At 50.7% G+C, this 14137-nt stretch overlaps 1 protein-coding gene across 1 annotated transcript in view; it reads right to left on the bottom strand.

The window, feature by feature from the left end:
• Positions 1-10506, bottom strand: part of COL9A3 (collagen type IX alpha 3 chain) — a 193883-nt gene extending 183377 nt beyond the window's left edge. Inside the window, exons 1-2 of the mRNA XM_085619726.1 lie at positions 10238-10506; positions 6449-6520 (exon numbers count right to left, since the gene is read on the bottom strand). Coding sequence (XP_085475852.1) covers positions 6449-6520; positions 10238-10303 — 138 coding nt within the window. The 5' untranslated portion in view covers positions 10304-10506. The remainder of the gene's footprint in view (positions 1-6448; positions 6521-10237) is intronic.
• Between the last annotated feature and the right edge of the window lie 3631 nt (positions 10507-14137).

The raw sequence follows: 14137 nt of genomic DNA, 5'->3' as shown, positions 1-14137 counted from the left end.
TAATTGCATCCAATGGCCTTCCTCCCAACTTTTTTTCAAATCTCTTAACAGCATTAAGGCTCCTTTGCATACCTTGGCCTCTTGTTTTCACTAATTTAGATCACGAGTGATCCTTATCGAAGAGCACTGCGAGATATGAGAAGGAGTCAACCACCTTGAGTTCCTTACCAGCCATCTGAAAATGGGGATGTTTCTCACCTCTAGTCTCTTCGGCCACAATTATAAATGATTTGGATTCATTGACTTTTAGATCAAGGGAGGCCATGAAGATGGAATAAGCTTTAATTAATTTTTGTAAGGCCAACCCCGTTCTTGCCATCAGTACCGCGTCATCAGCGTATGCCAGGATCGGGAGGGGGGTTTGATCGAATTTGGGCACATCCAATGAGAGAGCAGACAGGAAGGGCTCGACTCCGTTTGTGTAGATTGAAAAAAGAAACGGGGTGAGCACACACCCCTGTATTACTCCCTTTTCGATTTTAAAATGACGAGTGTACTCCCCCTTCCTACCATACCTTACGCAGGCGGTGGCATTGGCATATAGCTGGCGGATGAACCCAATAATCGGCGGGTCAATGCCCATACCGTCCTTAATGGACCATAGCCTAGAATGTGAGATGCAATCAAAGGCTGATGTTAAGTCCATGAAGGCCATGTGTAGCTTCCTGCTTTTAGCCTTCGAGTACTTCCCTATAGTTAGGGAGAGGTTTAGACACTGGTCGACCGTCCCCATACCTCTACGGAACCCATATGGTGCCTTTATGATGATATTATGCGATTTTGCCCAATCCTCCAATCTGGCCAGTAGAACCCGCCCCATTAGTTTGGCGGTGGTGTCGAGGAGAGATATAGGGCGGTATTTCTGTGGAGAGCCCATATCCCCTTTTTTATAAATCAGGACAATTACACTCTGGTTCCATGATGGAGGTGGACCTACTATCTGAATGCTGTTAAAAATATTTGCAAATAAGGGGACCCACATATCATAATCGTATTGGAAGAGGTCAATTGGTACACCGTCCGGCCCTAGAGCCTTACCGGGGATACAAGATTCTAAAGCCTTTCGAACCTTAGATACAGTGAAGATTAGTCGTTCCTAAGGTAAAGTTTCTGGGGAGCGTACTAAAGTAGGCGAGGGAGTTGATAACCCAAAAATTCCTTCAAAATGTCTCACCCATGCCTCTTCATCTACATGCACATCTAATACGGAGTCACTGATGTCTTTAAAATAAGGGGCATTTACAACTTCCCAAAAATCTTTGCTGCTACCAGAGCAAGCTGCTTGCTCAAGGTCTTCCCACACCTGTGCCCTCAGATCATTCTCTCTCGCCCTCCTGGCTAATTTATACTCATTGGGTAGTGAGCGGATCTTGAGATAATCTCTGGGGAGAGTTTTTAAGGCATTTACGAGAGCTATTTTCGCTTTGGACAGGCTGAGTCAAACCGCCCCTTTTTAGCTGTAATATTTTGTGACTTCACCCGCGTGATTGCTTTTGTTATCTTTGCTAAAAGAGCGATGAATCTAATGACCAGGTCTGCGGGCAATATCTTTTCTTCCAAGCATGCTATGATGTCTTTCTTTACTTGCAATAGAATTTCGGGGACCAAATTTGATTTTTTTACCACTGTCCATTTCAACTGATAGCCATTTTTCCTAGACAGGTTCACGTCCTCAACGACCTGGTTATGTTCTTTTGGTTTGGGTAAGATATTTAAGTAAGTCAATAGCATGGCATGATCACTCTGGGGTGAAAACCGGATGCTCTTAAGGGCCTCTTTCCGAAGTAAATGTCCGGACACTAAAACAAAATCAATAGTGGACTCCTGAGTGCCCCTTCTGAAAGTTGTCCCTTGCCCTCTCTCGTTCGTCACACCTAGCATAGACATATTCCACTGAAATAACAAACTATTTAGAGTCTCTCCATACCCATTATGTGAAAAATGTGAGAGGCGATTACCACGAGCGTCTTCTGCTCCAAATACCCTGGTTCCATTAAGCTTACAAGGGTGAATGTTAAATTCCCCCGCCCATACGAGATTCACATTGCCCCCTTTTTTCCCTTTGTTCAATTTCTCAATCTCCACCACTAAAGCATCTACCATAACCCTCGAGTGCCTCCCAAACTCATTATTATAAAGGTTAACAAGAGTACAGATAGTCTGTTTCCTGATTGGCCAACTTTAAAATCTGGAAATGGGTATGTGAGGGCCCAACTTGTCTGACTTGGTGTGGAATATTATTCAAAATTAAAATAAGTAACCCCCCTTTTGCCCTTCCAAAGGCTGAGGGAACAGCTGGAGAGTGGAAGGTGCGAAACCCCATAAAGAAGGGAGGGTATATTGCCCTAGGTTCCTGGAATAATACTATCGCCATGGCTTGCCACTCATTTAGCCAATGTGGATTAACAATTTTGGAGGCTAAGCCTGCCACATTCCATAATACCATGTTCGCCAAAGTACCCTCAGTTTTGTTCGTAGAGAGTGCTAGGGTCTGCCCATGTCCCTGTGTACCTTGCGCTAAAGTTGCAGCTGCAGGGACCTCCTCAGAGGGTAATATAATGGGTGATGGTATCAGTGGGCTACACTCTACTAGGGCCGCGGTGGTTGGCCTGATGGATAGTTGAGGTGGTGGCAGGGTTAGTCAGTCACAATCCTCCAGATTCGACAAAGCAGCAAATCTATTGTGTAATCTAATCCCATGATTTGTAGTGGGACCCACATTCCGAACAATAAATGGATTAGGGTTTCTGTCCGTAAGAGCCCTCCCCTTGGAACCATCCTGGCCAGTACAAAAAAACTCCAACACTAAAGGAATCATCTGGCTGTTCCTTAAAGCGGGCTGTGAAGGTTAGCTAAAAAGGAAGCACTTGCATACGCATTATTAAAATTGATTACCAAGCAATCACCGCCAAAAGTTTTTCTTTGTCCCCCCACCCAACCTACTCTCTTGGCCATAATTAATTCATGAGCCAGCTGCCTCCTCCCCCGGTCGGTCACATTAACATTATACAATAACCAATGCAGGCATTTGTCCATTAATTGTCTGGTAGGTTCACTCTGGTTTTCACGGGGGGCACATTTGCCAGAAACAAAACCAATGGGGCAGCGGTGGAAGGGAGATGGATAGTTTGTTGCGGGAGGTGCTCTTTCGCTCCATTGCGGTTATCTTGGCGTCCTGCCCTATGTGCTACTCCTGTTGGTCCCTTCTGGGATAATGGTGGCTGGGAGGTTGGATCTTCTTCATTCTGACCTGAGAGACATTGGGTGGCCCGTGTCAGATTGGGATTGGAGGGAGCATTGAAGGGCTGCGTTGCATGACTAATGGGGCCACCAGATGGTAGAGATGATGGTGATGGCTGCGTCGTTTGTGTCGCTAAGAATGGCTCCCGTATTTCTCTTGGTGGTACTTGGATTGTAGATGTTATCGGATGGGGAACATGCATCGCAGGAGTTCGGTCAAGTAGGGTCCGATTCTGTGATTCTAACTCCGACAAACGTAATTCTATTTGGGACAATTTAGCAAGGATGGGAGCCATTATTCTGTTCAGCTTTACTGTGATCTCTGACCTGATCTCTGGCCCAGGTGAATCCGGTTGCAGTACCTGAGGCGGCAAAGTGTTTACTGGCTTTGGTGGTGCTATCACTTTGGAATTCATGGGGTGCACCCTTATTTGGGCAGTTTTAGATTTAGGTGCGCAAATGTTTTTAGGTTTTTCCAGGTATTGCGCCTTTAGTAGCCCCCCTGCTCTGGTTCGCTTGGCAGGTGGAAGCGGTGAAGAGGAATCCAATAGGGAGACATTCTGAAAGGAACAATCTAAACCCCTTCCTGAAACGCACTCTGTAATCAGGTTTGGGGGAGAGAGGCCGCTTTGATCTGGTGTAGCTGTTGGGATTACAGGTGCTGGCATCGGAGTAACTGGTGCAGTAACAAAAAACGGTTGTTTGCAATGGGTGAGATATATGGTGCTCAAGTGACATATGTGCTCAAGTGAAGAAACAATTTGTGCAGTATATACAGAGTGGTTCAGGATTTATATACAGGGGACAGAACAAGGTTTCTAATGGCCAGACTCGCAACCATGAGCCCTGGTTGCTATTTGGGTAAGCAGGGCCTTGGTCGGTCTGACCCTTGTTGTATCGTCGACGTTTCAACCCACGATGTGCTCCTTTAGGTAGTCACTACGGGTCTTCATCAGGACTGTCTGCGGTGGGGGGGGGGGGGTTATTTGTTACAGCCCAGTCTGGACAAAAGTTCTGGCTGCATGTGTCCCTAAATTGCACCTGTCGGGAGATATACTCAGCAAGTGAAGGGCTGGAGTCCAAGTTTAGTAGCGGAGTGATTCGGCTACGGAGGAGCAGGCGTCAGTCCTGCTGCAGCTCGAGGGGTGAATTCATGTGCGTAATACAGCACGCATAGAAAGAGGGAGGAAAAAATGAGGAGAAATAAAAGCATTTCTCCTTGTTGCACCTCCATACGCCTCCCCTAGGGAGGCGTAGGATTCTGATGCAGTCACTGGTTTACAAAAGGTTGTAAATCTGGGAATGCGTCATATTCTATGGATGGTGCGTCAGAACACCCAGAGCAACACTCATGGAACGCCCCTTTCATGCAGAGATATGCTTGAAAAGGAAACACCTTTACAAGGTTAGGAAAAGTCACGCAGGGTGACTTTACATGGCCTTGTAAATATGGGGAAGCCCATTGCGCTGGCGGTGCTTCAATAAAAGCAACGCACCGGCGGCGCAATGAGCTTCTAAATAAGCCCCGTACCATTTTGTGCTGGTCTGCGTCACTTTTGTGAGGCAAACCGGTGCAAAGTGTTAGTAAGCCTGCTACATTGTGTTATAGAACATGCGGTTTCCGCTTAGGGTTCTACGCGCCCCTGCCCTAAACAGTACCAGATCTGACCTTGGACTACGTTTGTCCAGATGGGGCAAGCCAGCAATAAAATGCAGAAATGCCCTAGAAATAATCAGGAAAGGCAATATGTAGTAGGCTGGGATCACTGCATAATTGTATGTACATTGAGCTGGTCGGAAGTGTAAAACTAGTGTTGTACAAAATTGAGGCCATGAACTTCCTTACTCCAGTCAGTTTGAGCGCCTAGAAACCTGAACGGGAGAGTTTTGAATGATATTCTGGTGTTGAGATATGGGAATCCATGCACACCCTTGGGCCCTGTCAAACTTCCAACGGGCGAGACTGCTTTCTAAAGTTTGAGACGGACTCTCAATGAGTGAGACAGCAGTGTGTCATGCAGTGCGTAAGAAGATTACTGCTGCGTTCCTTCTCAGAGGAGTGCGGCTTGCAGTGCTTGTGCAGTGTGTGTGCAGTTTACCGTAGTTGTCCCACTCAGGGGAGTGAAGCGTGCAGTAGCCAGTGCAGTGTGTATGCAGTATAGTGTCATCTTCCCTCCCTGAGGAGTAAAACTTGCAGTGCTCAGTGCAGTGTACGTGTACTCTTCCGGAGAGGCGAGGCTTGCAGAGCTCGCTGCACAGTAAACGCAGTGTAGTGCTGTGTCAGATCAGAGGGTGAGGGCGACAGTGCCCAGTGCAGTGTGTGTGCAGGTTAATGCCCTATGCCCCCGTGGAGGAGTGGAGTTTGCAGCACTCTCCGACTCATCCCAAACCCCATTCTACTACTGTGACCCACAAAATGACCCCTTCTAGACTCTTCCATCCTCTACACCTCCTTGCATCATCTCATACCTGTTACTGTTCAGATCTCCCAAACAAGCCTTTCTAAACCTTTCCCTCAGACTCTTACCCCCTCCACCTCCCCCTTACTCATCCCAAACACCCTCCTACTGCTATGAGGTCAAAAAAAAAAAAAACTTTTTAGGCCCTTCCCTCTTCTATCCCTTCACTGTTATTTTCAATCCAACTAACAGACTAGCATGTCCACCGCTCAAATTAATTTCATATTTCCCTATGATAATTCCCCACTAATCTCGTTTGGGTTCTGGCATAGTTTGCTACCTGCCAAAAAGCACTTCAACACCTCATCATGTGTAGCAAGTGCTATATAAATGCAAACCCTTCCCTCTTCTATCCCTTTTCAATCCAAACAAACTCACATGACCACCGCTCAAATTAATGTAATACCTCCCTATACTAATTCACCACTAATCCTTTTTGGTTTCGGAGTAGGGTGCTACTGCTGAAAGGGCTTCGACGCCTCGTCAGGGGTAGTAAGCGCTATATAAAAGCAATTACAATACAGTACTGTCCTCTCAGACGAGAGGCTTGCAGTGCCGTGCGTGTGCCCTCCAAGGCCCGCTGTGAGCCCTGCACTGCGCCCCCGGCTGCCGCCCCCCAAAGCCACAGCAGCCGCTGGCACCACTGGCTCTTTATCGCTGCAGAGGGGCTCACCCCGCCCCCATTAGTCACACCCACTCGCCCCCTTGCCCCTCCACCCAGCCCACTGACAGGCCGGACCCTCACTCACGTCGATGCCGTCCTTGCCGGGGGTTCCTGGTGGTCCTTCATCTCCCGGAGGTCCGCGGGGTCCCGCTCTCTGCTGCAAGAGAGAACAGAGAAAGTCTTATGAAGCCGAGGAGCTCTGGGGCACGCGCGCTAGCACAGGCGACAAGGAGCTCTGGGGCACGCGCGCTAGCACAGGTGACGGGGAGCTCTGGGGCAGGCGCGCTAGCACAGGTGACGGGGAGCTCTGGGGCACGCGCGCTAGCACAGGTGACGGGGAGCTCTGGAGCACGCGCGCTTGCACAGGTGTCGGGGAGCAATGGAGCACGCGCGCTAGCACAGGTGACGGGGCACCAGGAGAATACGAGAGCCTAGCACGAGGCAGGGTGGCAAAGAAGCACGAGTTAAAGGGATACAGGGGTGAGGGTGGCAGGGCTGAAGGTTGCACAAGTTGGGGTACACAGGAAGCACAAGAGAGTTTAACTCGAGGAAGTGTGACGTGATGGTTACACGAGAGGCAATTTCACAAGCAGCGCAAGGGGGTGTAACGCAATTGAGGGGGCACCAGGCACTTTGATGGGTTCCCAAGGAATACAACAACGTGCAATACCCGTTGGGGTTACACGAGTGAGTGCGACAAGACACAAGAGAGAAGGGTGACGCAGGTGGGTATTATACGAGTGAGGGCGATATTTCCAGCACAACAGTGTGTTACAAGTCGGGGTGACGTGAATGAGGGATTCACAAACGGGGTGACAATCGCAGGACAGTGTAGTACGAGGAAGGGGACACAAGCAGCACAAGTGAGGGGGGAGTTATGAGTGAAGGTGACACATGTCAGGGTGACAGCAGAAGTGAGGGTAGCGTGGCCTGACACAGGTACCACAGGACACAGTAACACGATTGAGTGTGATCCAAGCAGCACAAGTGAGGGTCCAACCACCGCACTCCACATTTCTGACCTTTCATGCACCGTTTTCCTTTAGCTGGCCATCTAACCACCCATGTATCCATCCATGCACTCATCCATCCATAACAATCCTGACACCCATTCTCCCCATCTTTTCAAGTCCTCTTGACCTTCCACTCACCTACCCATCCATCCATCAGTCTGCCTCGCGGAGCATTCATTCACGTATCCACAATTAATTGCATCCGTCTGCCACTCATTCGTTCTTTCATTCACCCATCCGTCTGCCCACCATCCCATACATTCGCCCTCCCCGGTCATCTATGAGCCATCCATCCATTCATCCATCCATACATCTCTTTGCCAGTCCATGCATTCATGTATCCCTCCAGTCGTGCATCCCCCCCCCACACCTCCAACTGCTCCATCAATTCATCCACTCATTGGTCCCCAAGTTTCCGCTGTCACAAGGGGTGGGGTGGGTGGTATTTTTACAGTGTCCCTGACACACGTGAATTTTTCTATTGCTAAAGTGAAACCGGTGGTATGCATCTTAGTCACGTAGAATATACCACCTATTCGAACGCACATGACGTGGCCGCCGCCCCCGCCCCCTCCATCTTCACTCCCCACATCCCTGAGGTTGCCCGGTGGCAGACAGGAGCAGACACAGGAGCCCTGTGTGCGCCTGAGGTGTTTTCTTAAGTCTGCGTGTGCACACGGAGGGGCCTGCCCTCGCCCCAGCCCGGGAACAAAGCCCCCTTGTGCAGGAGCCGGGGCGGGCATTCCTGGGCCGGCCGCACATTCCTGCACAGGGTAATCCAATAATGAGGGGCAGCCGGGAAGAGCAGGGGACCGGCCTCGTAAACTGCAGGCCTCGGAGGCTGGACCCCGAACCCCCTGCCGAGGGACAGAATGGAAACAGCCGAGAGCAGCCCATCAAACAGTGCGAAGGCCCCTAAAGTCGCGAAGACGTCGCCTCTCCAAGACATACATTAATGTGAGGGGCACCTGGAGGCGGGCAAAAGCGGAAGCGCAGCGCCAACCCCACCACCATAACCGATGCCAAGCGAGTAAGGATGCCAATGGGCCGAAGACCGTTCAGAAATACACATATATCTCTATGACAGCGCTCAACCCCTAAACTGCAGGCCACGGGAGACGCCACGCATCCAGCGTGAGCCATGGGGCATGGTGGGCCAAGGATACCCAGAAAGCACCTCGACAAAACAGTGCAACATAACTTCTTAAGATAGGGAACTGATCCCAAAACTTCCAAAGATACCCCCCGCCCTTACGGCTGTGCCAAAAGACGCCCCGTGATGTGCAGTATGGTCCGCACAGAAATGAGACGTTCTGCAGCAATGCCTCACTATCTTGTGACAATTCACACTCGGGTGAAACACACCAGTCTGTGGAGACTCGAGCCACCGCTCTCGGTGTCTCACTGGTGACCCGCAACCGTAATATATTTTTTTAATAACCACCGTATTAAATTGTGAAACATAATATCTTCAGGTTTGTTCTGCAGTTCACTGGTGTTGGAAGTGCTCCGCGGCGGTGGAGCCAGGGCTCCTGTGAAATGATTCCTCCAAGCAGGGCCAGCGGAGAAACGCCTACGCGGTTTAGAGGTCCAATCGAGTGAAAACTAGGGGCCCGTACCCACATAACTCCTCAGTTAATGAGTGGTGGTGGTGGTGGTGTGGAATGTCACAACCCAAACATGCTTAAGTATTGGGGTCCCCCCGCCACGGTCATGTTATCACAATCACAGCCTGGCAGTCGGTGATGTCACGGCCCTGTGAATACGGAGGGGCCCAGGGCAGGGGGTGACACCAACCATTCATTTGTGAAGTGTCACATCTCCGTGAAATCTCGGAGAATCGCCGCCTTCCTGAATCTGGGATGCCACGACAAAGCTAGAAGTACCAAGTCACCGAGTACATTTTGAGGTGCCACAACCCCGCTGCAACTCCTGGTGTCGATGGGGTTGGGGGTACCAGGAAAGCAAAAGAGGGGAGGGAACAGGTCAGAGGTCATAGGAAGGAGCATCACTCGCACCCAAAACGCGGTCACGGACACCTTCTATCTAAGTCCTCGTCAGTCTTGGGGTGCGCTAGGTCTTGGGGTGTCACAGCCCTGAAATGACTTGGTCGCTCCATTCCGTATTGCGTCTTCACCCGTCAATGCACTGCTGAGGCTGCGGGTGTCACAGCCCACCTAAGCTTTGAGGGGCTCCACCTTGATTGTGTGTCACTGACCTGCTGTTTGTGGTGCCGCAGCCCTGGAGTGTCTAGGGTGCCACAGCAGCCCTTGTACGTTTGGTGTGTTACTGCCCCGATGCCTCTGGCGTACTGCAGCTCTGCTGTGGCTGGTGCGTCACTGCCCTGCTGTGGCTGGCGCGTCACTGCCCTGGTGCGTTTGAGCCCTGGTGTGTTCAGTGTATTACACCTCTGCATTGGCTGGCGTCAAAGCCCTTGTGTGTCAGCCTTAGTGTGTCTAGGGTGCTACAGCCCTGGCGTGCTTGTTGCATCTTAGCCCTGGTATGTCTTGTGTATTGTACCTCTGGAGTTGCTGGTGACACAGCCCCATTTGTGCTTGGTGGGTCACAGTAGTGATGCGTCTGGCGTGCTACACCCTTCTATGGCTGATGGTGCAGGAGCCCTGCTGTCTTGGGTTGCACCTTCAGTGATACATTATTGGAGGGTGGATGGGGGGGTTCTTAGTGGTCGCGCTTACAGCTTCAGGTAGCCGGGCCCTGCTGCGGCCGCAGGTCCCCCTGGCTCGAGCCCGTCTGGATGTACACAGGTCTGGGGTCAACCCTGAAACACCCATTGGCCTCTAATCCCTGTCCGTTGACTCACAGCAGTGCACCCCCAAATTCCTGACACCCCCTCCCCTTACCTGAGCTGGGGCAGTGGCGAAAAGCTCTAAAAGTATGAGTATTCCGAGTGCGGTGGCCCCTGCCATAGCGCCCAATGTCCTTCTGCTTTCGGCGCTTCTTCCAGGCGCTCAGCAGGTCCTTCTGCCGCTGCCTCTGCGTTCCCACACTCTCCCCGGCCTGCTGTCAGCGTCCCCTCCTTGCCACGCCAGATGCCAGCTCCTGACTGAGAGCCCTCAGATAAACCTGTGTGTCCAGCTGCAGCAGGGGCTGAGCCCAGAGAACCCACCGCTGAGGAAGGGGCAGAGCCGAGCCACGGGCCCGGGTCTGGAGAGGAGGAGGAGGGGCTGGGACCAACCAGGTCCGAGAGGGGGGAGGGGACCGGCTGAGGGACGATGAATGGAGGTACACATTTCACACCAGGAGCGAGTGGAGAAGGGGGCCGTACCTGCGCAACACACGGGGCCTCAGATCAGACGGGGCTTGGCCTACTCGGAAACGGAGAGATTGACTGACAGGCCGTGGCCGTGGAAACCCGGCTGAGCTGAGCCAGTCACATGTCAAGCTTTAGTGACAGTCAACATTTTCTACCTGTTTCCTTAGGGTCAGTTGGACTGGGACGCAGGCAGCCAGTCACACGTCAGCGCCCTGTAAAAAGCCTATAGGGCTGGGGCAATGTCAGACACTTATACCACCATTGATTTTGAAAGGTTGGCAGCGCTACACAGAGAATTTGTGTGCAGTACTTCATAGTGTCGATATAGCCACCCCCCCCCCCCCCCCACGCATGATGAACATAGCATGTACTGCACAAATAATCACACAAAAGCAGGTTTGTTGCAAAATAATATGCTGTAGAGTGTTAACTTTATTGTTTGATTAATAAAAATCATTACAATATTGACGTACAGAAACTAAAATATTATCAATTGATGATTGCGATGTTTACACACGATAAAAAGAATAAAAAGTAGGTTTACTGGTTTCTAAATTCATGCTATACAGTTTCCTCAAAATCTATAAAATCCCAAATACGGCCCGTGGGCCATTTTAGGTGTCACGTGATAGCAATTGATAGAAACTTATGGTAATCAACAATAATAATTACATAAAATCTGATCGGCACCTATTAAAATCTCGTAGGCTCTCTAAGTTCATTCTACATCAATATGCTGTAGGTTTATTTATTATACAAGAAGTATAGCAACATGGTGGGTTAACCTACGGGCGATCCAAGGGCAGGCAGCAGTGACTGACCTAAGCTGCCCTGCCTGCCCGATAAGCCAAACTGCACCTTAGCCACCCCAATAGGTGCTACCATCTACCTGGGGGATTTTGCCCCGTAAATTACCATGGACCACCAGTCCATGACCTTACTCGCGCCCTTTTAGGGGCCAGTCCATGACCTTACTCGCGCCCTGTTAGGAGCGGAACATTGCAAGGCAAGCCCCCGATTGTTCAGGCTAACAACCGCCCAAAGGACTAGCAGGGAGTCAGCGTTTTCATCCAGGGTCCTGCCGTAAAGACTCCTGGGGTTTGGCATAGGGCACCCCCCTTGTGCTCCTGAAGAGGGTACCCCTAGTACCAATCAGCCCCCGGATCGCCCTGTAAGTGCCATCACTCTGGCTGTAGCAGCCGTTACATCCAGGGCATCCCACCATGGCAGGCAACTTTCTTCACTTACAACCCGCTGTTACCAGTGATTTGCCCAGGTTTAACAAGAACAAGTCCATGCCCACCTTTGACAGGTATACCCCGTCCTCCTCAAAATACCCCTTGGGTTTGGCCTCTATCAGTCACTGTCTTATGAAACCAAAACCCCTCTGCTCCGTAAACTTGCGCATGGCGGTGTTTACCCTTCTGCGGGAATGTTCGCGGGGTGATCTCTGACCACCATAACTCGCATTGCCCTTTGCATTTGCTAATCTCGCCCAGCGTGGCTTTCATTGCTTATATTAGTGCACCTCGCCCCAAAGACGTACGGTCGTTGCCACCGAGGTGAATGATTAAAATGTTAGCAAGGGTTCCCCCCAACTAGTCTCCGCTGCAGCTCATTGAGCAAGCTGTGCCACAGCATGCCCAAGACTCCAACCAAGCTATCTGTGTGTGGTAATACCCGTGCCTCCAGGTCCTGGTCTCTGCCCATTGCGCCAACCTAATGATGCATGAGTGGCCAATCACCTACACCTTGAACCCTGCCAAAATAAAGAAAATCCGAATTTGTACACACCATTTTATTTTACAAATGAAATACACCATCGTGAATTCTTGAGCATACACAATTACAACTACAAAACTACAATGTAGGTACACAATAAACACTGCACACAGTAAGCTAATGACCACTTCTACAAACCAGACTAATTTACATTGTACGCCCTCTTTTTCCTTTGTGACCGCTCATGGGCGAATATAGCGCTTATAGCACTGGGAGTTTTACCGCCCCACCTTCTTGATGTGGTCGGGGGGGGGGGGGGGGGGGGGAGAAGGCCCACCTGAGGTGGCTGCTCCAATCTTGAAGGAATTTCTGGAAAAACTCTTTCCCGACCTCATAACCTGCTCACCTTGGAATTTGATGAGGGGCATGAGGTCCACATGTATTAACAGGTTGTGTTGGGGCAGAGGGCCAAGTAGTCGGGAGACCCGCCTCACAGGGCAGTACCTCCAGCGCTACGTCTTTTCCCTGCCCCGCCTGGTCCGTTTTGAATCTTCTCACAGATATTCTTAGGGAGTCTCCTAGCAACTGAATGTCCTGTCTGCATATAGCATCACCTGGCCCATCCCTCTTAGATTTGGCTACCAACTCGCTGACTTTGAAGGCCCCAAAAAATGCCAGGCTGAATGCAGGAGCGAAAAGGCTGGCCACATATGTAGAATATTAGGCCCTGTACACTTCATCTATCATACCCTGTAGTGTGTGGAATTCAATGGGCAACCTGGCGTCTGGTACCCGTATCTCCCCTTGAAGCCCATCCCTTAAGTGCCGCCCTTATGGGGAACGCCCTGGCAGGGTCCTGTTGCGCCCTATGTTTGGCGTGGTGGCTCACTGCAGCTAAGTGTCCCGTGATCCAGGAGTGGCTCATGCCCTGATCCTTGGCCCAAAGAACAAAATGTTGCAACCTGTGCTCCAGTGTTACTGTATCCCCGCCCCTGACACCCTGCAGAAAGTGGAGTCGCAGGACTTGTACCGCCTCCTGGTCCCCGGTGCATGAGACAGTTCACCCAGTTCCATTAAAACGCTTGCCCACTGTAATAGGTGCCTGAAGTGTGCAGGGAAAGGAGTCATCTCTGCTTTCGCTCGCGGCCAGGGTTCCCGGGAACGGAGTCACTGAAAACGAGAGAGCAGGTCAGCTGCCACGTTCGTAACCCCTCGAATGTGCCAGGCCCAAAACTTTATGTTGTTTTGCAGGCAAGCCCTCACTAGTTCCCCGAGTAGAAAGAGTACCAGTGGACACTTTGCAGATTGCGCATTTATGACCTGCACCACCGCTATGTTATTCAACCAAAACAAAAGCCTTTTTGCCGCCAAGGCATCTGGCCATAGATGGAGGGCTGCTGCTATGAGAAATAATTCCAAGACTGTGACATTGGCTGTAATCTTCCTTTTGCGCCATGTGTTAGGCCATTTCTGTGCTCACCACTCACTCCCCATTATTGCACCAAAGCCTTCCCTGCCTGATGCGTCTGTAAAATGCGGGACTGCCCACCCAGGGTGATCTACATATTAGTGTGCCATTGAAGTCAGCCAAGAATTCCACCCACATTCAGAGGTCCTGTTTCAACCCTTTGCTAAGTCTGACTAGGTGGTGTTTCTTTTTAACGTTAGTTGTGGCACTGGCCAGCATCCTGGCAAAAACACTATCCGCTGGGATCACCCTTGCTGCAAAATTTAGTTTACCCAGGAGGCCTTGAATGGCGCCCAA

Source organism: Triturus cristatus, chromosome 7 (assembly GCF_964204655.1).
Source record: "Triturus cristatus chromosome 7, aTriCri1.1, whole genome shotgun sequence".
NCBI lineage: Eukaryota > Metazoa > Chordata > Amphibia > Caudata > Salamandridae > Triturus > Triturus cristatus.
Note: the sequence above shows the minus strand (reverse complement) of the source record. Positions and strands in the feature narration are given on the sequence as shown.